General features: G+C 41.2%; 1 protein-coding gene across 1 annotated transcript in view; it reads left to right on the top strand.

Annotated features, from left to right (window-relative positions):
• Positions 1–26,748, top strand: part of PCNXL2 (pecanex-like 2 (Drosophila)) — a 320,055-nt gene that overhangs the window by 67,726 nt on the left and 225,581 nt on the right. The window contains 3 exon segments of the mRNA XM_011935752.1: positions 9,198–9,351; positions 9,451–9,483; positions 18,791–18,962. Coding sequence (XP_011791142.1) covers positions 9,198–9,351; positions 9,451–9,483; positions 18,791–18,962 — 359 coding nt within the window.

Below are 26,748 nucleotides of genomic sequence, written 5' to 3'. Positions count from 1 at the left end.
TTAGCAGTTACAATGAGAAATAAGAGAGTTACAATAAGTAACTGTCTTATTAATAATAAATTAATGTTATAATTAATAATAAATAATGAGAAATAGTTACGATAAGAAATAAGAAATGGTTTGTATTTCAGGTTCGTCTGGGGACAGTAGCATGCCTTGGTGTACTCATGTCTTGCCCCAGTTTTGTGGGAAAGCTTGAGGCCCGTCTGTAGCACAGGGCCTGGCCTGACTGGGTGTGGGCATGGGGAGAGGAGGGAAGATGAAGTAGGGTGATTTCTGCCTCTTTCCCAGACACCTTGGATTCCAATTGCTCACTTGTGTCTGATGCACACTCGTTTGAATGTTAATTTTTCCTTTAATCCCCTTTTCTCTTTCTCACCTCCTCCTACCACTATTCCATATAGCAAAATGTTGTGGGGTTGGAGCTGTGGTTACTGGGTAGGGAGAAAGAGGAAGAGAAGTTAAGGTTAGTTAAAACATGATGGAGGCTGAGCATGGTGGCTCACGCCTGTAATCCCAGCACTTTGGGAGGCTGAGGCCGGCGGATCACCTGAGGTCAGGAGTTCAAGACCAGTCTGACCAACATGGTGAAATCCCATCTCTACTAAAAGTAAAAAATTAGCTGGGTGTGGTGGTGTACGCCTGTAGTCCCAGCTACTCAGGAGGCTGAGGCTAGAGAATTGCTTGAACCCAGGAGGCGGAGGCTGCAGTGAGCCAAGATTGTGCCACTGCACTCCAGCCTGCAGAACAAGAGCAAAACTTATTCTCCCCTGGCCTCCCCCCCAAAAAAACGTGATGGAGATGGGCCTAAGGAGTGGGAGCTTCTCATTTGTATCTTTGCCTACCTCAAAATTTGCACATAACAGTTTATGATGTTCAAGGACTGAGTAGCACTGACTGCGCGGTTGGCTTGAAAATTTCAGGTGCTATTACTAATGCTGCCATAAGCAATTGCTGAATTTCACAGTTTAATGCCAGCCCTTGGGGGCAGTGGAAAAACCGATTGCCTGTCTTGTTGTCATTGGTCCCCCAGTGACTGGTTGTTATAGTAATGTCTTAAATAGTGTAATCACATATGAAAAAAACTATAGTCATGCAAAATTACAACAGTAAATTTCAGGACCCACAAGTCAGGGAATGGAGTTATAATGGTTTTCCTAACAACACTATGCTACCCAAGGGGCACACACTTAGAAGGAACATTTAATACTTAACTAATAATCCAAGATAGTATACTCTGATAAATGAGGCATTTTTGAAATATTAATTATTTTCTCTTAAAAAGAAATTATTGAAAGTTGGACTAGCTTGCATTAACCCTTCATATCAAAACAAAAATAACTGTATCTATAGATTTGTTTGTTATTTTAAAATCTACTTGGTGACAAAAATTCAATGGAAATCCATTGGAGGTCTAAGAAGGATGATGAAGATGATCACACTTTTTAAAGGCTTATGTTTTTATTATTTTAATCACCTTTCTGGCAAGTCACAATGGGTTTTTTAATGTTGTGCTTAGGGATGACCTAGAAATAGCACCATTTCCTTATCCATAGATCTTTCAGCTGGTGTGGGGAATCCCTGGACTTGAGTCAGCCTTGGGAATTAATCCCGGTCCCTACTACTTATTAGTGCTGTGATCTTTGGATGGCTATGAAACCTTTCAGTGCGTCAGTTTCCCGTTTGTTAAATGGGTATAATCTATACCATAGGGAGGTTGTAAAGATTAAATCAATTTAGTCATTGAACGAGTTCTTTAAATACTAGTTGCTGTTGTTATTATTATTTGGAATGTGGCCCAGTTCCCAGAAAGAAGAAACATTAAAAATAAATAAAATTAGGGTAGCCAAAGTAGATGTTGTCAAATCCAGACACTAAAATTTAGACTGTTAGTTCATAGGCAAAAATCACTTTTTTTTTTTTTAAGTCTTAAGTTCTGGGATACATGTGCAGAACGTGCAGGTTTGTTACACAGGTATACATGTGCCACGCTGGCTTGCTGCACCTATCAACTCGTCATCTAGGTTTTAAGCCCCCCACACATTAGGTATTTGTCCTAATGCTCTCCCTCCCCTTGCCCGTCACCCCCGACAGGCCCTGATGTGTGATATTCCCCTCCCTGTGTCCATGTGTTCTCATTGTTCAACTCCCACTTATGAGTGAGAACATGTTTTGTTTGGTTTTCTGTTTCCTGTGTTAGTTTGCTGAGAATGAGGCAATATCACTTTTTATTTAGAGCCATATAAGCCTACCTAAAGTCATCTGTTAGCAGGATTGGTGATCTGGTTTTACAGTTCAGAGTCAAGTAAAATAAGGAAAGGGACTACATGAACTCACAACTCACAGTGAGGAAGGAGGAAGAAACCCAAAATACTGACCTAGAAAAACTGAGCTGTTTGGGACCTTTGCAAGGAGAGCATAATCCCCAAACAGGGCTGTGGGTCAGAATCATCTGGGAAGCTGGGTAAAAATGCATAATATGCATAATAAAAACAAACTGTAAGGGCTAGGCAGGAAGCGGAAGAAATCAGTGGGTAACAAGCACTAAAACTGCACTAATCATTGCAGTAAACTCCCATAGATTAAGGCATTCTGCCTGACATTCTTCAGCTTAACTCTTAGAGTCAGGCTGTTCTTCCTTAAAAATGTTTTCTTAGTCTTTGGGCGGTAGTTTCATGGTTCCTGTCATTGCAGTCCCAGCTATTTGCCTGCAGTTCTCCACCTATTCTACTCAGGTGTTTCTGGACTTGCCCTATTCTCCTTATTTATATTCTCTTATTTCATATCTTGCCATTACACTTTCCTGAAGAACACTGAGGGTTTATTTACATTTATCTAGTTGATCAGGTTAACATCTGGAATAAGAAGTCGCCCTTCTGTGCATCATTTCAACATTTCATTCATTCAACAAGTATTAACCAAAGCACCTGTTCCATGCTCGGATCTGTACTGGGCACTGGGTATGGAGTGATGAATAAAACAGCCACTGTCTCTGCCCTCACGGAACTTACTTTCTTCTGGGAGAAGAGAGAAAACTGTAATAGGTGCCATGAAGGAAACACATAAAGGCCTGAGATAGAGAGACCTGAGAGGGAAGGGCACTGATGTTTGAACTGGTAATTGGCAAAGGCTTTTCTGAGGAGGAAACACACAAACTGAGATATAAAATATGAGAGGTAGCTAGCTATGTGACAAGTAAAGAGGGAACCATTCATGCTTCTCAAACTAAACTAATTGTCATCATTGTTATTGTGAGAACACACACTTATAGCTCTCATCCTTAAAAATCCTCCTTAAAACCATTCTCAGCAAACTAATGCAGGAACAGAAAACCAAACACCGCATGTTCTAACAGTGAGAACACACGGACACAGGGAGGTAAACATCACACACCAGGGCCTGTCAGAGGGTGAGGGACAAGGGGAGGGAGAGCATTAGGACAAATAGCTAATGCATGCAGGGCTTAAAACCTAGATGACAGGTTGATGGGTGCAGCAAACCACCATGGCACATGTATACCTATGTAAAAAACCTGCATGTTCTGCACATGTATCCCAGAACTTAAAGTATTTTTTAAAAAATGCTGTCTTACCCCACTTTCTTACCAGCCACTGTCCTGTTTCTGTGCTCCTCTTTGCAGCAGAACTCCTTGAAGGGTGGCCTGTGTTTGTTTCCACTTGCTCTTCTTTCATTCTCTAATAATCCTATCCCATTCAGGCTCCCCCAACCCCAAAACTCCATTGAACCTGCCCTTGTCAAGGTCACCATTGACTCCATCTTTTACTTCTCACATTACTTGACTCATTTAGAGTATTTGACAGAGTTAATTTCTCCTCCTGCCTGGTAGAGGTTCTCTTGGTTTCCAGGACTCAGCATTCTCTTGGTTTTCCTTCTGCCTTGCTGGTCACTGCTATGTAGGAAGGGAAGATTTACAGGTTTTTCTGCCTCCTGACCCTATAATGTTGAAGTCCCCAGTGGCTGCAAAGCTCTTAGTCTTCATTCTTTCTCTATCTACCCTCCTTTCTTTGGTGATGGCATTCAATCTCATGGCTTTTAATATGCCAACGACACTCAGATTTGTATCACCAACTTGGACTCATCTCCTGAATTCCAGACTTGTATATCTAACTACCAAATTGACATCCCATGATATCAGGATGACATCTCACATCCAAGACGGAGCTCTTCATCTCAGCCTCACCCAAGCCTGCTCCGCTTGTGGTCTTCCCCATCTCAGGTGATGACAACTTCATCCTTCTGGTTTCTCTGCTTAAATATCTTGGAGTTGTCCTTGAGTCTTCTTTCCTTTCACACCTACATTCAGTCTCTTATAGGAAGTTACTTTCATTGTTCCTTCCAAGTGTATCTATTACATCTTTTCAGTGTTAATGTGACCACCTGGTCTGAGCCATTTCCTCTCTCGTCTGGTTACTGCAATAGCATCTTCCCTGCTTATAACCATTCATTGTCTTTGTATAACTTTTTATTTATTTATTTATTTTTTAACTTCTCACATTACTGACTCATTTGCCTAGACTGTTGCCTAGGCTGGTCACAAAATCCTGGGCTCAAGCGATCCTCCTGCCCTAGCCTCCCAAGTAACTGGGATCACAGGTGCCCGTCATGCTCAGCCCCTGAACAGTATTCTTAACACAACACAGTCAGGCTTTTCAATGTCACTGCTTTGCTGACTGCCCAGCAACGGCTCCCCATTTCACTCAGAATGAAAATCAAAGTGCTCACAATGCCCACAAGTCCCTCATGCTGTAGCCACTAATTTGCTTTCTGGCCTGATCTCCCACTATCCCTGTGGGCTTTTCTGCATCCATACTGGCCTTCCTTTTGTCTTTCAAGCATGCCAGGCAGTCCTCCAGCTTAAGACCTTTGTACTGGCAGTTCCTGCAGCATGGAGCATTTGTCTCCCAGACATTTGCAGTGCCAACTCCCTCACCTTTTCTCTTGCCTTGTGCTATTCTTTTTTCTGTTGCATCTACGTTTACATACTGTATATTTTACTGAACTTTTTTTCTTCATACTTACTTATGGCACCACTCATGAGAAAGGAAGCTCCCATCCCTTTTGTTCACTGATGTCAAAGCAGCTAGAGCGGTACAGAGCACTTCTGCTGCATAAAAGAAGAAACCAATTTTCCTTTGCAAATCGGCTCCCCTTCCTAATTTCTGCCATGGGTTCTGCCATGATCCTTTTCTTCTCAGGTGGAAATCTTGGGGTCATCTTTATTCTTTCAATCAGTCCCTCATTGTCCGTAATCTATTTGGAGTTCTCTCAGCCTCACTCTGAATTGTGTCCCTGAGTCAGGGGTTCCTTCCTATTCCCCAGCCATGTGAGTTTCCCAGGCCCTCATTACCTCTCCTGGGAGTTTTGTTTATCCTTACTCTGGTCTCTTCCCCATCCAGTGCACCTTGTACACCTCTGCATGATAAATCTTTCAAAAGTACAGCCTTAGTCATGTCACTCTTTGTCTGGCAAGTAAATTTTGTAACCCAATATTTAAAGATAGATAAACAAGAAACTGAGGAAGGGAGGAGTGGGAGCCTGGGGGCAGAGGAATTGAATCCTGGCAGAGAAGAATTTAGAGGAAAAATACCTTTTAGGAACCTTATTCTTTCCCCTCCCCAAAGAGAAAAAAGTTTTTTTTTTTTTTTTCTTTGAAATTTTATTTCCAAGACCTTTGGATATTTTTAAGTATCCATCAAAATGTTATGAGCATCATGAATTTTATGGACCTGAACACACCAAATATATTGAGCACTATTAAAAGTGCATAGTGGAAAATAAAAGATACCCACAATTTCCTTTTTGCCAAATATATTTTGGTTTCCCCAGATTAAAAAAAAAAAAATTCAGCTTGAGCCTCATGGTTATCTGAATACTCAGCCTTTCTATATATTTGTATGTTATCTTTCTACCCTACTTCTATTATTCTGTAATATATCAGCTACAGTTCAGTCAACCAAATCACCCATTGTTTTCCTTCTCCTGGCTGTTGTCCTCAGACTTTCCTGTCCTTCCTTATGTAGGCGGCCCAAGGCTATGCCTCTTGGCAGCCTCAGCTCCAGACTTATTTTACTATAGTTATTTATTTTTCTATTTCTTTGAATCTGTGAAATCTGTATACATATCTATCAATCAATCATCTCTATAGCTATCTGTCTGAAATTATGAAAAGTCCCTATCAAATGATTCATGCATTTGTTCATTTCTTCAAAAGTTTTCTCTTTACTGTTTCTCTCATTTTTGTTAGCTATTGAAGCATCAAGTGTCAGCATTAGATACGGGTTCTTTTTCACTCATTTTTTCATTCGTTAAAAAATGTTCCACAGAGTGGAAGAAAATATTTTGAAAGACAAAGGATTGTTATCCAGTATACAAAGAACACTTAAAACTCAACGGTAAGAGAAAAGAACAACCTGAAAATGGGCTTAAGGCCCAAATAAACACCCCAACAAAGAAGATATACAGATGACAAATAAGCATATGAAAAGACCCTCAACATCAATAGTCCTTAGGGAATTACAAATTAAAGCAACGATGAGATACCAGACATACCTGTTAGAATGGCCAAAATCCAAAACACTGACAACACCAAATGCTGGTGAAGATGTGGAGCAACAGGAACTCTCATTCTTTGCTGGTGGGAATGCAAAATGGTACAGCTACTTCAGAAGACAATTTGGCAGTTTCTTATAAAACTAAACATATTGTTACCACACGATCTAACAATCATGCTCCTTGGTGTTTACCCAAATGAGCTGAAAACTTACGTCCATGCAAAACACTGCACATGAATGTTTAACTTTATTTATAATTGCCAAAACTCAGAAGCAATCAAGATATCTGTCAAGAGGCAAATGGATAAACAAACTGTGTTATCTTCATAAAGTGAGATGCTATAAGAGATAAAAATAAGTAAGGCACCAAGCCATAGAGCCATGGAGGAACACTGAATGCATAGTACTTAAAGAAAGGAGCCAATATGCAAAGGCTACATACCGTATCGTTCCAACTATATGGCCCTCTGGAAAAGGCAGAACTATGGAGACAATAAAAAGATCAATTGTTGCCAGGGCTTAGGGTGGGGGAGCGATGAATAGGTGGGGCACAGAAGATTTTTAGCAGTGGAACTTTCACTAGAGTTCCCATTTGGTGGAGACATGTCATTATACATTTGCCAAAACCCAATGTACAACACCAAGAGTGAACTCAAATGTAAACTATGGACTTTGGGTGATACTGATGGATAATGACGTGTTAGTGTTGGTTCATCAGTTGAGGCTGATGGTGGAGGAGGCTGTATGTATGTGTCTGTGGGGAGGGGCTATGTGGGAACTCCATACTTTCCCCTCAGTTGTGCTGTGAATCACAAATGTCTCTCAAAAATATAGCCTATTAATTTTTTTAAAATGTTCACAATAGCCTACCTGCTAGGCACAAAGTAGTCAATTATTCCTGTCTAAAAAAGATATCAGCTTAGTGGGGTAGAAAAACAGATATATGAGCAAAAACTGGAAAGGTGAGATGTATACTCAGAATCCTTGTGAATGACCGACCCAAACACCCAGGCCCCTTGTTCCCTGACCCTGTGGTCCATGCCATCCCCTGTGACTCTGTTTCTGCCACTCCCTTCCATGGCCTCACCCTGCATCTTATCCTCTCACAGAAGTCTTCCACCTCTGACATTATAATCCTGTCTGCTCATTCTTCGTATCTCTCTCTGACTTCCTCAAATGTTCCTCAGTCCTCTCCAGCAATTTGCCCCACCATATGTCTCTTACCTTGCAGCCCTCGCCATCTTCAGTTTTCTCCCTATTCTACCTAGGCTACCTGATCCAGCCCTGTAGCCCCTTCCTGTCTCTATCCTGAAACAGCCTTACGTTGTCCTTTGCATACCCACCTGGTAACACTCCACCTCTGGATGACCCCACCTCTCGACCCTACACCTTGTATTGGAGAGTCCATACAAGAGTCACCCAGCAAGACAGTGTGGACCCAACATACCCCAGGGCCAGCCCTCTGCACTGTCAGGAAGTTGCAGTTCACCCTTAACTCTCCTGCTGGAGCACTCCTGGCTCCTGAAATTTGACAGTAAACTCGGACACTAAAAGTTTTATCTGGAAATGATTGTCTGCTTAGGCCAGGTGTGAATGCATCCCCCTTACACCCCCTTCCATTGAAAGGAACCAGTGAAGCTCTTTATCTGAAACACGTTTCATGGTCATGGATAGAATCATTAACTACATTTTGCCAGTAAACCCAGTTTAGTAGCCAAGGAGATCCAATGGGATGAGATTTTATTTGCTTCGACAACAAAAATCTGGTGTTAAGTTGGATTTTGTTTATATAGCATGAGGAATAAGTAAAGAAAGAGACCTTAAAATCTCCTAGGGGAGTAAAGTCTTGCTTAAGGTAACTACTGTGTTGTCATGGTTCATTTTTTTGGAAACATGAAGGCATTCTGTTTAAAAATGGCAAAACTGGGCTGGGCGCAGTGGCTCAAGCCTGTAATCCCAGCACTTTGGGAGGCCGAGACGGGTGGATCACGAGGTCAGGAGATCGAGACCATCCTGGCTAACATGGTGAAACCCCGTCTCTACTAAAAAATACAAAAAACTAGCCGGGCGAGGTGGCAGGCGCCTGTAGTCCCAGCTACTCGGGAGGCTGAGGCAGGAGAATGACATAAACGCGGGAGGTGGAGCTTGCCGTGAGCTGAGATCTGGCCACTGCACTCCAGCCCAGGCAACAGAGCGAGACTCCGTCTCAGAAAAAAAAAAAAAAAGGCAAAACTGGCCGGGCATGGTGGTTCATACCTGTAATCCCAGCACTTTGAGAGGCCAAGGCAGGCGGATCACGAGGTCAGGAGATCGAGACCATCCTGGCTAACATGGTGAAACCCTGTCTCTACTAAAAAAAATACAAAAAAATTAGCCAGGTGTGTTGGTGTGTGCCTGTAGTCCCAGCTACTCTGGAGACTGAGGCAGCAGAATCGCTTGAACTTGGGAGGTGGAGCTTGCAGTGAGCCAAGATCACGCCACTGCACTCCAGCCTGGTGGATAGAGTGAGATTCTGTCTCAAAAAATAATAAAATAAACTTTTTTAAAAAGGCAAAACTTACTTTTATTTTTTTGGTTTTTTTTTTTTTTTTTTTTTTTTTGCTTTTATGTATATATTTTGCACAGAACTGAAGACATCAAGGAGAATGTACTGGCGATTTTACTCATTGTCCTGGTTTCCCTCCTTGGATTTCTGACCTTAAGCCGAGGCTTTTGCAAAGATATGTGGGTGCTCCTCTTCTGCCTCGTCATGGCCAGCTGCCAGTACTCCCTGCTAAAGGCAAGACCATATCTAATTCTTACCAGTAGCGTGTGCTGTCACTAATGTAGCCTTGAAATCATGAGATGATGACACAGACACTTCTGATTTGTGTTTTAGAGTGTTCAGCCTGACCCCGCCTCACCAATACACGTAAGTTTCCAATACAGGCAAGTAGTTTTTCTTGTCTGTCTGTGTTGAAGACAAGGAAAAAGCCAAAATCTAGTCAAAGGGCCAAGTCTGTACCTAGCTCTCTATATTGAATGTAAAATAGAAATATCGAATATATATGTAAGTGCATGGTGGCCAGCTTCCAGCTAGATCTGAGAGCATGGTGTGGGTGGTGTGGGCGAAGGTGTGGGGCAGGGGTGGAGAGTGTGTGCAGAGTTTTTCCTATCCCACTGGATTCAAGTCAGCAAAGACTGAGCAGTCTGGGGGGAAGATCCCACAGACGTTGTCCTCAGACTGCCTGTCTTTGTGTCCTGATTCCTCCACTTGAATGTTTGACATTGAACAATCTACTGGGCCACTTCATGCCTCAGTTTCCCTATGTGTAAATAAGTCTAATGGAAATGCCTACATGGATTAAGTAATCCATGTAATGTGCTATAACAGTGCCTGACACATAGAGGTTGCTCAATAAATGTTAGCTCTTTTTAGTGATATAATTATATGGGCATGAATCATTATTCTTATTTTTAAAAATTTATTGTATATACTTATGGGGTACAGGGTGATGTTTTGGTATATGTATACATGGTAGAATTATTAAATCAAGCTGTTTGACATATCTATAACCACATATAGTTATTTTTTTCTGGTGAGAACATTTAAAATCTACTCTCTTAGCGATTTTTGAGTAAAACAGTGTATTATTATTAACTATGGTCACCATACTATACAGAAGATCTTCAAAACTCCTTCCTCCTGTCCAGCTGAAACTTTGTACCCTTTAGCCAATCTTTCCTCATTCCCCATCCCACTGCCTCCTGGTAACCACCATTCTATTCTCTTTTTCTTTGGGTTCAACTTTTTTAGATTCCATATGTAAGTGACATCCTGCAGTATATTCCTTTTTGTGCCTGACTTAATTCACTTAACCTAATAATGTATGTCCTCTAGATTCATCAGTGTCGTTGCAAATGACAGGATGATCTTGTTTTTTTTAGGCTGAATGATATTCCTATTATATGTGTATACCACATCTTCTTTATCCATTCATCTGTTGATGGAACATTTAGGGTTGATATCATGTCTTGGCTGTTGTGAAGAGTGTTGCAATGAACATGGTGATGCAGTTATCTCTTGGACATATTGATTTTATTTCCTTTGGATATATTTTCAGAAGTGGGGTTGCTGGATCATATTCAAAAATAGAATTTTTTGTCTGTCTGTGTTGAAGACAAGGAAAAAGCCAAAATCTAGTCAAAGGGCCAAGCCTGTACCTAGCTCTCTATATTGAATATAAAATAGAAATATCAAATATATATGTAAGTGTATAGTGGCCAACTTCCAGCTAGATTTTCTCAAAAAAAAAAATAGAATTTTTAAGAAATCATACTGTTTTCCATAATGGCTGTACCGATTTCCATATCCACTAGCATTGTAGAAGGGTTTCCTTTTCTCCAGATCCTTGCCAACACTTGTTATCTTTTGTCTTTTTGATTAAAGCCATCATAATAGGCATGAGGTGATAGCTCATTGTGGTTTTAACTTCAATTTCCCTGAATCATTCATTCTTTTTACATGAAGCTAATCTCTTTATCCCACATTTTTACATATATTGTTAACTTTTCATCTCTGTAACTTTGAGCTGATTTGTAACAAAGACTCTGAGCTCACCTATGCTGATCTGTTGGTGCCCTGGCATTATTTTGTGAACTCTGAAACACACACATGTGCTTTCCTCTGAGCCTGCTGCCCCTTTGCTCATCCACGGTGGCCTACGGGGTGGGTGCTGTGGGACAGGCAGTGCCGCTTGCAGGCGTCTGGGCCACGTGCCTCTGTACTGAGTTCACTGCCAGGTAGACTCCCCAGCTTGCTAAGCAACTATCTCCTTTGTTGTGGCAATCTGCTGTGGCCCTGGAAAACCCTCCCAATGAAAGAAAGCTTGGTTTTCCCTCTGTTGTGCTTTTAAAAAAAAAATATCCAGGATTTAGGACCCATTTTTCAATCTGTGATAGCTCCTGTTTAGCTCACAGTAATTAAGAAAAGCTTATAATTGGACGATCACATGGCATGCATTGCTATCTTGTTAAATTCCTCTGTTCCCCATAATTGGTTTACATGTAATACGTCTTCTTTTATCCTAGAGTCTGAATGTCAAGATAAGTAGAAGCAGCATAATTAGGGTATTGAGATGTATTGTTGTGATTATCATCAGAAATCTGGGTTAGGTGGTGTGAGAGAGATGTACAGCTTTGAAGCTTTTTTGTTCAAGCCCACCCTAGATGCCACATCACCATTCTCCTGCCTTAGTCAACTCTCCTCACTCCTAACTGCACTTCCGTGTCGCTGTTTTTTCTGCGTGACTCTGGGGAGGGGTGTTCTATGCTGTTAAACATTCCTTTCCTGCATGTCCTTTCAGAAATAATGCAGGACATGCCAGTAAAGGTGGATGGCAAGTACAGCTGCGTAATCCTTGTGGATTTGTAATGTCTGTTACTGTGGCCCCTATGCCACTGCTCTAGGTTGGAGTTATTTTAGTTCCTAGAGGAATTAATCAAGCTGCTATTCCTTTATCTGAGCAAGCATGTCATATAGTGAGACAGTAAGAAATCGCTTCTGTAAGACATAGTCAGACATTTAACTATGTTTATTGCAGTAATTAATTTGCTTACACAGATTTCTAAGTAGATTAGTCTCTGATTTGGGTTGGCATTTCTCCAGTACTTCTAATGAAGAAACAAAATATGGTAGCTATAAAATATTTCCTATTGCAATCTGACTGAACCATGTGAGTATTTAGAAGACAGATTTATTATCTCCCATTTGTAGGTAGAAAGCTTTAGAAAGGAGATGGTCAGGAGCAGGAACCCAGGTTTGGGACACAGAGACGGTTCTCAAGCTTGCTGCTAATTTTTATTCATAATGGGCTGTGAAAAGAACCAAACTGCTTTTCAGACTGCACTACTTTGCACATTTGTGGAGGGTAGCTATTAATAAATTCAGCCAATTTTTGCTCTTAGAGTGATTGACAGACCTTTCTTTTTTGCTTGCTTCTAAGAGCACAGGTGGCATATTTTGAGCAAGTTGTTAAAATCAGAAGATAGTGAAATGAAAATAAAATTTTTGCATAACACTGTATTTCAGTTTTAAATGCAGAATTAATAATAATGGCATGACAACAGGTATGATACAGTAGCCCCTAGGGTCAAAAGAAATTAGTTTGATTCTAAAAGAAAATAGGTCTGGGAGAGCTTAGAAAGATTAGGAGTTGGATACTGTCTAACTGAAACTTTGCAATTTGAGGATCAGAGATGGCAATATATTAATGGGGAATGAAGATATTAATTTGCTTACACAGGTATCCATAGAGGACTAACTGACAGTAACCACTAATAATAACCCAGAAAGCAAAGTTCAGTAGAATATCCAAGAGGCAGTGAAAAACTAGAGCTGTGTGCCCGGGATCACTTGGGCAAGGCAGAGGCAGAGCTCCATTTCCCGCCTCCCCTCTACTGGCTGGGACAGCACCCGGTAATCTGCATTTTTACACACTCCCAGGTCATTATGGTGGAGGCAAACACAGTTCACACGTTGAGAAATATTGGAGTAACCAAAAGCATACAGGGTTCATATTTGAATCCAGCCTTACCATGTGTGAGGTGTGAGAGCCTGGGAAACTTACTTCTCTCAATCATAGGTTTTTCATCTGCAAAAGAGGAATAAATAATAAAACAGGATTGCAAGAGAAGGAAACAATGTAGTGTCCCTGGGTGTTTAGCACAGTATCTGGCCCTGAAGCACTTAGCAATTGTTAGCAGTATTTTTATGTTTGTGCAAAATATGGATAATCAGAATAACATCAGTTGGATTTAATAAAGAATGCACTGGGCGGCTGGGCACAGTGGCTCACGCCTGTAATCCCAGCACTTTGGGAGGCTGAGGCGGGTGGATCACAGGGTCAGGAGTTCAAGACCAGGCTTGCCAAGATGATGAAACCCCGTCTCTACTGAAAATACAAAAATTAGCTGGGCGCAGTGGCAGGTGCCTGTAATCCCAGCTACTCGGGAGGCTGAGGCAGAAGAATCGCTTGAACCCGGGTGGCAGAGGTTGCAGTGAGCCAAGATCACGTCACTACACTCCAGCCTGGGTGACAGAGTGAGACTCTGTCTCAAAAAAGAAAAAAAAAGAAGAGCGCACTGGGCAATGTATGTAGTATGCCCAGTGCAGGCTTTAGCATATCCTAGAGTATACTAAGTATACTAAGTCCTCTGTAAATGCTTCCTTCCTCTTTACATATGTGTCTTGATTCCTTACAGTACAAACTGCAAAGAGTGAGGGCTACAGCTTGTTATGCATTCTATTCAATTAACTGTTGCTGCTATTCAGTGAAGACATTTGGTATCTACTTCAGGTTATATAGAAATTATTGAGGATTATTTTTTGTTAGTAAACCTTTCATTTTAGAATAGTTTTAAATCTACAGAAAAATTGGGAAAGTGGTACTGAGAATGTCTGTATACTCCATTCCCAGTTTCACTGTATTAACTTCATGCATTAGTCACAATATTATACATTTGTTGCAATTAATGGACCAATATTGATACATTATTATTAAAGTCCACATTTTATTCAGATTTCCTTGGTTTTTACCTAATATCCTTTTTCTGCTTGAGGTTCCCATCCAGGGCACCAAATTACCTTGTAATAGCTACCATGTCTCTGTAGGCTCCTTTTGGCTGTGATAATTTCTCAGATTTTCCTTAAGCCTGAAAAAAAATTAGCCTGATTCTAAAAGGAAATAGTTTCCGGGCAACTTAAAAATATATATAGGGTGAGGTGCATACTGGAAGAAATCCGAGGAACATAGACTGGCAATATACTGATAGCTTTTGATGACCTTGACAGTTTTGAGGACCCGTCAGGTAGTTTATACACGTTTCTCAGTTGGGATTTTTCTGACGTTTATCTCATGATAAGATTGGGATTATGGATTTCCGGAGGAAAACCACAGAGGTAACATGTTATATGGATCACATCACATCAACGGGACAAATTATCAATATGATTTGTCTCTGTTGATGTTGACCTTGATCACCTGGCCAATGTAGGGTTTATTAGAGGAATGATTTTGAATGACATGAAATAATTTCCCAATACTCAATCCTAAGAAATAAGAAGGTCAACTTAGTTTTAGTGGATCTTGATGAAAAGTTCTCAAATGATATTCAATTGTGTCTTTGCTCAAAACGGTACTCTTTAAAACAGAAACCATTTCAAATGATACTTAATTTCTACCATTGATTAAAGTCAGAATGTAGATCACCACTCTTTCTGCTCTCTTTCACTGCCTTTGAGGGCAGTGCTGAGACAGGGGGAAAGTACGTGAACTAGGAGGTAGCGGAATGGAGTGCCCTGGTAGCACTTGATGAACACTTTGATGCCCATTTCACTGCCGTCTTGCCTGGACAACTGCATCTGCCATTTTGTCATGGTTCACAGATCTGAAAGTTATGAAGTTGGACCTAACATAAATTGTTCTGTAGAATTCAACGATAAACTAAGCTTAAACAATCGTATTTGCCTATTTCTTTTCAATTTTTAAAGTAGCCTATCACATTTCTGCTATATTTAAATTGACGTTGCATCTTAATATCTCAATAGTAACCGGTTGAGAATTATTTAACCCTTTGCCTGCTGCTTCTCTTCCATATGAAGAGAATTCTTTAAAATATTTCGAATTCTCTTGTATATACAAAGTGTGGATCATAAAATAGTTGCTGTTCAGGGTCGCAGTGGGATGATGGGTGCCCACCCCCAGCTGTCCTTGTTTGCTGCACATACAACGGGAACCAAAGAGCATTACGAACATTTAGGATGGCTCTGAATGCACAAGTGAACTGCTAAAGCTAAAGTAAAAATGAAATCATCAACAACCACCAAAAAATAATGGTTAATTAAACTAACCTACACCATTGTGAGAAACCATAAAACACAGCAAACCCTTGTTGCAGTGACCATAATGTCACAGGGCAACAGCAGAGAAATGGGCAGAGAATGTCTGGGTTTTCTACACCTTCCGCAGGTGAGGAGCCCTGTTCTCTGCCCAGAGTCCTTTGAAAAAACTGATACCCTAAGACTATCACAGATGCTTTCCTCACTCTCTGAATTTGCTTCGCATGAGTAACGTTCACATTCTGTGTTTAAAGAGTGATGATTATGAGTGAAATTTTGTGATGTCAGGCTGAGTCCTTGGGTCTGGAGAATGCAGTGCCACATGCATGCCTCCCCATGGTCGGTGGAGGAAGCCAGGCAAATGGAGCTCCAGTCCTTACTCTGCCATGCTGTTTTCTGTGGGTGAGGCCTGGGACAGTTTCTTCACCCTTATGTCTCAGTTTAGTCTTATCAAAAGGAGAATAGTATGTGCTTCTCAGGGTGTTCTGAGAGTTTGCTGCTACATGAATACGCTTGAAGTACGTAGGACACTCAGTGCTTGGGATGCAGGAAAGGCCAAACATTAGCTATTGTGGCTGTTCTTGTTTTACATCAGTTGTCAAAAAGAGTAGCTGGTCAGGAGAGGGAGGCAGCAGTGAGCTATGATCATGCTACTGCACTCCAGCCTAGGTGACAAAGCAAGATTTTTTCTTTTTTAAAATAAAAAAATGCTGAATGTGGGAGAGACAGGAACATCTGTCAACTCAGCAGGTGTCAGGGTCTGTCTGCTGTTCCAGGGAATGAAGCCTGGAGCTGGCACATGCAGCAGAGCTGAGAGAGAGGATGGAGGCAGCCTGGCCAGGCAGTGCACAGACCTCAGGTGATTCCCCTTGAGGCTAAGCCGTGCACCTCTACAATTTTCCCAGACGCCCCAGCTCCCTTACAACAAAAACCTTTTTCCCCCCTTCACAACAACAGAACATTCGAAGCAGCTGACCATTCCACTGTCTCTAAGAGGATAATTAGGATGGCCTCATCACTTAGCCACACTCACCGCTGCTTGCCACAGGCAGGACTCCTGGAGTTTTTGTTCGAGTCTTGAACCTTGCTCCTTCTCTGCACTGAGACTAGCACTTGGGTCATGAGATGACTTATAGAGGTAGGGCTGATGGAAAATGCAAATGTGCACAGAGATCTGCTTTTGTGCAATAGCCTTGCAAGATGCTCCACAGCTGAATTCCATTGGTGCTCCCCACAGTGTATTTAAAGGTTAAAAGCAGATAGGGACTGATGGTGTCAAGTGAGTTTTTAAGAGATTATGATCAGACTTTAGCTGGTGGAGGTACTGGAATTTTTCTATTGAAAAAATTAAAAAATCAGTCCTTAGGAGATTTGATGATTGATTCATCTATGGAAGTAGGAATTGAAGAGCAGGGACTTTTTATTAGCAGGTGTTCTCAGAAATTGAGGCAAACAGAAGTAGTAACCAGGCACAGTGGCTCAGGTCTGTTATCGCAGCACTTTGGGAGGCTGAGTCGAGCGGATCACCTGAGGTTGGGAGTTTGAGACCAGCCTGGCCAACATAGTGAGACCCCATCTGTACTAAAAATACAAAAAATGAGCCGGGCATGGTGGCGGGTGCCTGTAAAGTCCCAGCTACTCGGGAGGCTGAGGCAGGAGAAAGACCTGAACCTGGGAGATGGAGGTTGCAGTGAGCCAAGATCATAACACTGTACTCCAGCCTTGGGCGACAGAGTGAGACTGGGTCTCAAAAAAAAGTGGTTTATGTGCGTTGCATTAGCAAAATACTTAGTATAGTTTGGGGACCCAAAACATAGGATGGGGAAATGTGGTAAAGCAGGAACATGGTGTTGAGAGCAGGCTCTCTGTAACAGTGCTGTAAGTTTTGTTTCATAAATTACAAATACAAAGAAAACCTCCCCATGCCCAGTAAGGTTTGACTTGGAAGATTCAAAATAATATCTCAGACTTGTTAAAGGCCAAAGACTTTTAATTTTTAGAATAATGTATTTTTAACCTTTTAATACAAGAAAAAACTCAGAGCAAGTGGAAAGTAGCTATTTAATTATATTTCCTAAACCATGCCAGTTTGAGGAAATGTCTCATTTGCATGTGTATTTGTATACTGCATCGTTATTTATACCAACAAATTTATTTTGCTATTCACTTGATGACAAATGCATTTAGATTGAACGTGGGCTTTAGTTTCAGTTTTTAAAAATGCAACAAAAGTATTCCCATACCCATTAATCTATGACCTAGTTGGATTCAAAAGGAAATTTCATAAGAGTAGAAGTATTCTTAAGACCGAGCCTGGACTCTGGGCCAAACATAGCCAGCCTCCATGGACAGGCTGTGTTTTCCTTCCTCTTAAAAGATGGTCTCAGAATAGGACGATTTCTATTATAGAAGCAGTGGCAATTTAAATTGCATTTCTAAATATAACATGTTCAAGGCAGTGACTTTAAAAATTCACATCTGAAACCATATCACTTTAATCCTTCCTTTTTACACTCGAGGCAGTTCAAGAATTGCCAAAGACGTTTTTCCCAATTCATTTTCCTTGTGTTTGTCCCCCCTGAATCTTATAAATTGTGCATTGATTTAGGAGATGTAAATTTTTTCTTGGCTTTTGCCCTGGAAAGTTGATGTTGTATCTTTTCCTTAATTTTTCTATCCATTCAAGAAGAATAAAAAATAATTCTACTTTGCCTCATCACAATAGGTATAGGGATAAGATCAGGTCTGCTAAATATTTGGTACCCCTCACAGGGAAATGCTTTGTACGTAGTATGAATAAGACATTTTTAAAACTGAATTACTCCATTGTGCTACACTGAGACATTTTATGTAATCTCTGCAGGTATAACTTTGTACCCATATGGTCTTGCTTTCTAAGATACCAGGAAATTAAAGCCCACAAATTATAATTCTATTTCTTATTAATAGTGGCACCCAAGTGTACAGCAAACAGTGGTTTAAATTAGTTTTGCACTTGAAATGAACAAGATGAATGGAAGTTTCACTGTTGGGGAAAGCATTGAATTAGATCTAGATTTTCTCTCAGGATGGTAATTAAATTTTCAGGTAAATCTTGTTGAGATTGATAGGCATAACTTTTTTTTGATGGTCTTATTCTGGCTTGACAGAATAAGAATCAGACTTTTTTCTTTTCTTTTGTTCCTGTTTTGTGTGTGTGTGTGTGTATGAATTGTGGTGGTTGGGGGAAAATGTGTTATATGGTATAAGTTATAAGATACAGTATGAATTACTAACTATGAGGCGTTTGTCATTTAATCAAAATAAAAGGTACCATTCAGAAATTGTGTTTGTTTTCTAGGGACACAACCAAATCATAACGTATAGCAGACCAATCTATTTTTGTGTGCTGTGTGGCCTTATTTTGCTTCTTGATACAGGGGCCAAAGCCAGGCACCCTCCCAGTTACATTGTGTATGGCCTGAAGCTTTTCTCTCCAGTGTTTCTCCAATCAGCTAGGGACTACCTAATAGGTGAGTTAATTACGGGCTTGTGGGGAAGAATATGGTGGGTGGGGGTATGTCTCTCCCTTGTCTTCTGAATTTCTAAACTTCCTTACTTGATTATTGCGTGAAGAGATGTGTATTTTCCTCTTGGCTCACATATCTACAGAAGACTGTCTGGGAGCCCAAGCCTTAAGGCATCCAACTGTGGAATTATTTTTAAAGGATTTTGATATTTATGACCAAGAAGTTGCAGCACTATAGTGTCCATTATAATAATGCCCATTGTAATAATGCCCATTTGGGCTGGGCACGGTGGCTCACGCCTATAATCCCAGCACTTTGGGAGGTCAAGATTTCAAGACCAGCCTGGCCAACATGGTGAAACCCCGTCTCTACTAAAAAGATACAAAAAAATTAGCAGGACATGGTGGCACATGCTGGTAATCACAGCTACTTAGGAGGCTGAGGCAGAAGAATCGCTTGAACCTGGGAGGCAGAGGTTGTGGTGAGCCGCGATCATGCCATTGCACTCCAGCCTGGGCAACGAGTGAAACTGTTTCTCAAAAATAAATAAACAAATAAAAAAAATGCCCATCTGCAGAATAGTTGTTATGGTGCCTGCTGGAGATGGTTTTGCCATCGGGGTAGCAGCATGAATGGGCATGGTTCTCCGTCCAGGCGGAGACCTGGATACTCAGATCACCCAGTCTTCCACCAATCCCTTTGCTTGACTTAAGGTTGAGGCAGTATTTGATATAAAATGCTCTGTTTAAACGAGTCACCTGCATACTATATGGTTTTGGCTCCTGACTCTGGAGCCAAACTGCTGATTGTTGGAATTCCAGCTTTGCCACTCTGCTAGGTATATGACTTTGAGCAAAACTTAACTGTGATATAAAGGCAAAAATATTGGCCACCTCAGAGATTACTGAAAGTTTTAAGTGAGTTGGTATACTTTGACATAGAGAGCAGTGCTGGGCACCAAGCATCAGCTGTTGTTGTCCCTATTATGCAAAGTGGTTGCTCCGGTATTGACCCGACTGCATATGCTCTGAGAATTCTTGCAGAGACATCCAGGGGTTTGCACACCTGCCAATTTGTTATTGTCTGTGATCACATTGACCAGCTGAGTTGATAAAGGGTAGCTTCTACCAACATCACTAGCTGGATCTCTCGCTTGCCAGCTAGAAATCTTACTCAAGAGACTGTCAAAGCCTGTGGTCCCACATCATCCTTTCCCAACCTCCCTGACAGCCCTCCCGAATCTCTCTAGTGGAACTAGGGAGAGTGCCCAGGTATGGTGTAAGCTTTGTTTGTGCTCCTTGTAGGTGAAAACCCTGGTAGGCACTCCACCCTCTGGCTTCCTGTTCCTCTTCCTGCTGCATTGGTACTGAACTCTTCTGCACGAGGAGGCAGAAGGAGCTGCTGATACAGGACTGGCCTTGGTCTTTGTCTGTCCCTCTCCTCTGCCACCTCCTCCCGCTCTGACAAGGTGACGGTTTAATTGCAGAAACCAGGAATGGCAGTGGGTAACCGAAACATCACCAACAAGACACTGCTCTAGGAAATACTCCAAGCTCCCTAGCACCTGCCAGAGGAGGACCACTTGCACCCAACACAGCACGAGAAGCACGATAAATCCATGGGAAATGATGTCACATGCCCAACCCACCACATGCCCAACCCACCACAAGCCCACCTTTCTATGCATCCTCAACACATCTTTTCCTATTACATCATGTGAGAAGCAGAGTAGCTTCTTCTTTTTTTTTTTTTCTTTTTTTTTTGAGGCAGAGTCTCACTCTGTCTCCCAAGCTGGAGTACAGTGACACAATCTTGGCTTACAGCAACCTCCACCTCCTGGATTCAAGCAATTCTCCAGCCTCAGCCTCCCAAGTAACTGGAATTACAGGCATGTGCCACCACACCTGGCTAATTTTTGTATTTTTAGTAGAGATGGGGTTTCCCCATGTTGGCCAGGCTGGTCTTAAACTCCTGACCTCAAGTGATCCGCCCACCTCAGCCTCCCAAAGTGCTGGGATTACAGGCGTGAGCTATTGTGCCTGGCCAGAGTAGCTTCTTAATGCCAAAGGATTACGCACCATGCTTCGGAGAACCTCTGAGTTCAATTAGGAAACAGAAACATGTTGGGAAAAAAATAACAGATCCATAATTTGATCTCCCAGTCAGTGCCCCCCTGCCCAAGAATATTTGCTTCTATCCTTCCTGAATTTTTTACTTTACTTTTTTTTCAGTCCTATTGGTTGGAGCAAACACATACACAAGAAAGGCCTTTTATCATTCTTATTATTTCATAACTTAGCACGCCGATATTCCTCACTAAGTCGGCTGCAATGAAGAAATCACAGTTTGAGTAGACAGAGATGCTCACTCATGATCGCACACTTTGCAGGGCCATCCTTTCCTGCCATCTTCTTCTTGCAAACAGTAGTGTTGGAGTCCACAGCTCAAGGGCACACGAGGACCTGGAGATTAGAGAAGGAGAAAGCATAAAATAATTTTGGAAGATGTCCAGGAAACAGTTGTCTATGTCAAAATGCTGCCTTTTCTCTCTCTGCACTCCACACTCTATCTTGGGCACCCCCAGCCATCTTTTCCTGGGATCTTGAATGTGGATTAGTGTTGATAGAGTGCCACCTCTTACAGGTCACAGGGATCTGTGGCTTGAGCTAGAGACGTAACTACTGTGGCCCCTTCTCATCTCCTTATCACACATGGTGTGTGGTCCCTTCTCATCTCCGTCTCACACATTGTGTTCCTTCCACTCGGAAGCTGTTTTGTGGCCTCCCCCGCCCTTCATTATGCTGGCTTATAACACCTTATTTCTGTAAGTTTGACCCCATTGTCTGTCCTCTCACTACCCACACTTTCATAGTCCTTAGTCCATTTTCTAGCAATCTGCTCGCATTGTTAATACTGAAATAATGCCTGTCTCTCTCACTAGCTTATTTGCTCAGAAAAGGCAAGGCAGAGACCCTGCCTACTTTCTTACCACTGAATCCTTAGCAGTGTCTGGCATTTAGAGGCACTAAATAAACATCTGTTGAAAGGATGAACTAATGAATATAAAAGTCTGTGTTTTTGTTTTGTTTTGTTTTTGTTTTTTTGAGACGGGGTCCATCTCTATTGCCCAGTAGAGTTCAGTGGCCCGATCTAGGCTCACTGCAACCTCTGCCTCCTGGGTTCAAGCAATTTTCCTGCCTCAGCCTCCCAAGTAGCTGGGATTACAGGTGTGTGCCATCATACCTAGCTAATTTTTGTATTTTTAGTAGAGATGGGGTTTTGTCATGTTGGCCAGGCTAGTTTCGAACTCCTGACCTCAGGTGATCCACCTACCTCGGCCTCTCAAAGTGCTGGGATTACAGGCGTGAGCCACCATGCCTGGCTGAAAGTCTGCTTTAAGTACTAAGGAGATTAATGTACAATAACTTTTGGAATACTTCCCATTCATAAGTCAGAGAGGGCTACAGTCCATTTGGACCGTTTAACTCAGCACTTAGAATAAGTAGGGACTTAATAAGTGCCTTTGCCAATAATCTGTAGAAAGAAGTTTGGGGGCATGAAGAGCATGATGTGTCTTCCATTTACAAATTGCTTTTATGTACATTGGTCTCTCCCTCATTCCTGGTTTTTAAAATTTTTATTTACTACTGTAAAAAAGTCAACTTTGGAATAAGTGTAGTTGTCTTGGTGTGGTAAACTTACAATGGCATTGGAATGTGAGATGTTATTAAAGCTCAAAAAGTAAGACCTTAACGTCTTAAATAATTAGTAAAAGTCTAAGATTTTACTTTTAGCAGTAACCCTTGTTCTAGAATATCCTACTAGGTATGCATATTCTTATTTTATTTTAGTTTTTAAATCAATTTCATTAGGGATTGGAGAGGGAACATTCTTATCTTTTTCACTGGAATTCCCTTTCCCTCATTAAAGCTTCTCCCTAATACATATTTTTGTTTGCTTGTCAACAGTGACAAGTAAAAATGGCGATAAAAAATCCAGCAAGCTGATTAAATAACTTCTGGGGTAAAGATAAATAGACAAATAGAACAATAGCAATCCCTATGGAATGAATGTGTTAAACATACAAATTTGCACTGAGCAGGAAAAGGTGGCGAAACAAATTTAGAACAAATGGGAGAGAAAAGAAAGAGATAGAGGCTTACACTATTTTTCTGACTTTATGAGGGAACACAAGGGCAACTTAAAGTCATTTCTTCTTTGTGGAACTTATTCTTTCTACTCCCTCCACTAGCAAGGGATGTAAGCAGTCTAAAGCTGCTACCACTGCTATGTGGAGGAACTAGCAAGGAGAGAAGAAAAACATTAGGAAAAAACAAAAGGTTATTAGGAGGAAAAAGAAGTGTACAGCTCTAGGAAGTGTAATGCTTCCTAGAGCCGCTGTAACAAAGTACTCCCCACTGGGTGGCTTAGAACAACAGAATTTAGTTGTCTTGCAGTTCTGGAAGCCAGAAGTCCAAACTCAAGGTGTTGTCCAGGCCATGCTCCCTCTGAAAGCGCTAAAGAGGGACCTGTTCCAGGCCTCTCTCCTTGGCTTGTAGATGGCATTCTTCTCCTGTGTGTTCACATGGTCTCCCCTGTATGCGTGTGTGCCTCTATGTCCAAATTTCTCCTTTTCATAAGGACACCAGTCATATTGAATTAGGGCCCAGGTGGACCCTAAGGGCCTCAGCTTAACTCAATAATCTGCAAAGACCCTATTTCCAAACAAGGTCACATTTAGAGTTACTGGGAGTTAGAACTTCCACACCTTTTATGGGAGCATAATTCAGCCCATAACGAGGAGCGTTTAAGAAAAAGGACAAGGCAGAAGGAAGAATTAAGTCCATGTGACATCGTTTCCCATGGATTTATCGTGCTTCTCATGCTGTGTTGGGTGCAAGTGGTCCTCCTCTGGCAGGTGCTAGGGAGCATGGAGTATTTCCTAGAGCAGTGTCTTACTGGTGATGTTTCGGTTACCCACTGCCACTCCTGGCAATTAAACCATCACCCTGTCAGAGCAGGAGGAGGTGGCAGAGGAGAGGGACAGACAAGGAGCAAGGCCAGTCCAGTATCAGCAGCTCCTTCTGCCTCCTTGTGCAGAAGAGATCAAATGCTTGAGTCAGTGGTATGAGAGAAGTCAGGTGGACATGGGGCAGGTGGGAAGGAGGAGAAACTCCTTGTCATGTATAATGCAAGGAGAGAAGCATCTCAAAAGAAGAAGGAAACGTCAGATGATTGAAAGAGGAGAAATTCAGGTGAATTAAGGAGGTAGAAGCACAGAATAATATTCCTACGTAATTTCTTTTTCTTTTATGATCCCTCATATATGTTCAGAATATTCCTCTGTGCACTTTTCCTTTCATTGTAAGAAAAAATGTTCTTTATTTTTATTCCCAGGAATAAGGTGAAAGTTATTCGTCCGCAGTCATTTCCTGTGCTCAGTCAGAGACTGGTGACCTCTGGCTGGAATTTACATTACTTTCCATTTGGGAAACTTCAGCAAAAGCCTCTGAGTGAGACTGGCTTTGAAATTATCCTATGGGTGAGAAAGCCAAAAGGTCTCTGATTCTTAGTACCATATTTCAAAAGGAGCAGTAACAAAACTAGAGCGTACCTGGAGGAGTGTGTAGCCACATGGCCTATATGGGGTCTGGAAACTGGGTAATGGAACTGGGAATGTCCAACCCAGGGAAGAAACACTTGAGTGCTAGAGGTACACACAATAGCTTCAGATCCTTAAAATGCTGCCAGGTTGAAGGGGAGGGATTTTATTCTCTTTTGTAGCTGTAACAACTAGTTCCGGCAGATAGAAGGTGGATTACAGCTCAGTACAGAGAAGCCAGTAAACGGTTTGGGTTAGAGCTGCCCCACAGCAGAGTAGGCGTTTCTTAGCGAAATGAGTTCTCTGGCATGGAAAAACTTCAGGCAAGATGGAATGTCCATCAGTTGTAGCCCGGGTCCAAGCACTGGATGGGTTCTTTATCAAATGGCCACTGCTCTGTGTTTTTTATTTTCGTTTTTCTCAGACCTGAGAGTTTTATGTTGTATTTTTGGTCCTTAGGTTTATAAATCCCTGACAACAATAATGTGTCTTCAATAATGGAGATTGTAACTTTGGAGATAAGTGGAGGTTTTAGAACCAATTACTGGATTGTACTCACCTTTCCCTAAACACCCAGACGTCCCATTTCTATGTCTTGTTTAAAGGCTCATTTCTTGGCCTCAGTCCATATGAGGTCAATTAGTTAATACACAGATAGAGCATATTGAAGACACACAATATATACATTCACATTGACTTCAGAGGCTTTAGTTTTATCTCTGTGCCATTTTAATTCTGCCTGCTTGCCCCTCAAACCTGCAAATATGGTAATTTATATCACTCACATTTGATAAAAGAAATAAGCTTAAGCTACTGTATTTTTATTTATGAATTTTGCTTAAAAAGAAATGGAATTGTGCCAGAAGTTTCTGCCTTGACTATAATTATTAAGGAAAATAAAAAGTTAGAAAGAAGTGAGAGAAAATTATAGACCCACTCAGTGGTATGCTAACAGAAAATGTTTGTTCACAGGGAAATTATAAACAGCCACAAAGACTTTAATTTTTCACTTCTGGGAAAAAAAAGAACAAAATAATTTCAGCAATTTCAAGTGTCATTTTCCTAAAGTCCTGGTAACATAACAAGCATTTGGCTGCTTTTTCCTTCACGTTCAGTGCAACCTGACAGATGAGACACATGGACTCCCTCTTCCATTCCACCTCCACGACATTTATTTTAAAGACTAGAGCTTTCCTCCTCCAGTATGTTTTGGAGAGGATCTAGTGCATGGGCCTCTCTGTTGACTGCTGTTCTTCCTGTATTGTTTCATTAAGTTCCAATTCTACACCCACAGCCAGAGCATCTCCAGGGATGACTTTCTGGTATTTCTTACCATTTTATCTTCCTCATGCCATTTTTCACTGTCTTCTAATTCTTCTCACTTCTTTGGGTTTTGTTGCATTGGCTAATGTATTTCTTATACAGAATACCTCTTTATCCTTGATTAACCAAATAGCTCCCAATATTTGGCTTTGTCTTTCATGTGATTCCATACCTAGACTTTTCCCTGTAGTTCTTCATTCTCAGAGTAGTTTTGGTCACACAGGCATACAGCATTTTGAAAGGTAAATAATAAATCTCACTGGACCTTCCCTCTGCCCCGATCTGGAATTGGCAGATATAGCATAGCACAAAATTGTCATTGCTGGGTTTTGACCCCAAAGTAAAGAGAAGCTCTTCTCAGTTTGTTTGAAATTTTATGGAATTTTGTGGATTAAAATTTCTATGTCCATGACTATATGTTCTGTAATTAAATTTCTATTTATTTCTTGTATCTATAGAAACTGAAAAAGAAATTATGTCTTATATAGTTATGTCTAGCATATCAGTATTTGTGCCTTTTTGTCTGTGTTGATTGAGAAATAAACTGCTTTCAGGTGCTCTACTTTTTTACAATATAGTTGAAATCTTGCCACAAAAATTGTCACAACAAAATCACCACCTATATCAAAACATGGCTCCAACACCAACCACAGCCCCTATTATCATAGATAGTCATGTTCATGACATAAAATTTTTCTTTCACAAAGAGTTGGAACAGTTCCTCAGTACTTTGTTCTATAGTGAATTTTAACCAGCTTTTGTGTGTATGTGTGTGTGTGTGTGTGTGTGCGCGTATATATATGTGTATGTATACACACAACACATACACACACACACATATATATGTATTTTTTTGAGATGGTG

Source organism: Colobus angolensis, unplaced genomic scaffold (assembly GCF_000951035.1).
Source record: "Colobus angolensis palliatus isolate OR3802 unplaced genomic scaffold, Cang.pa_1.0 Scaffold148, whole genome shotgun sequence".
In the NCBI taxonomy this organism is placed as follows: domain Eukaryota; kingdom Metazoa; phylum Chordata; class Mammalia; order Primates; family Cercopithecidae; genus Colobus; species Colobus angolensis.
Note: the sequence above shows the minus strand (reverse complement) of the source record. Positions and strands in the feature narration are given on the sequence as shown.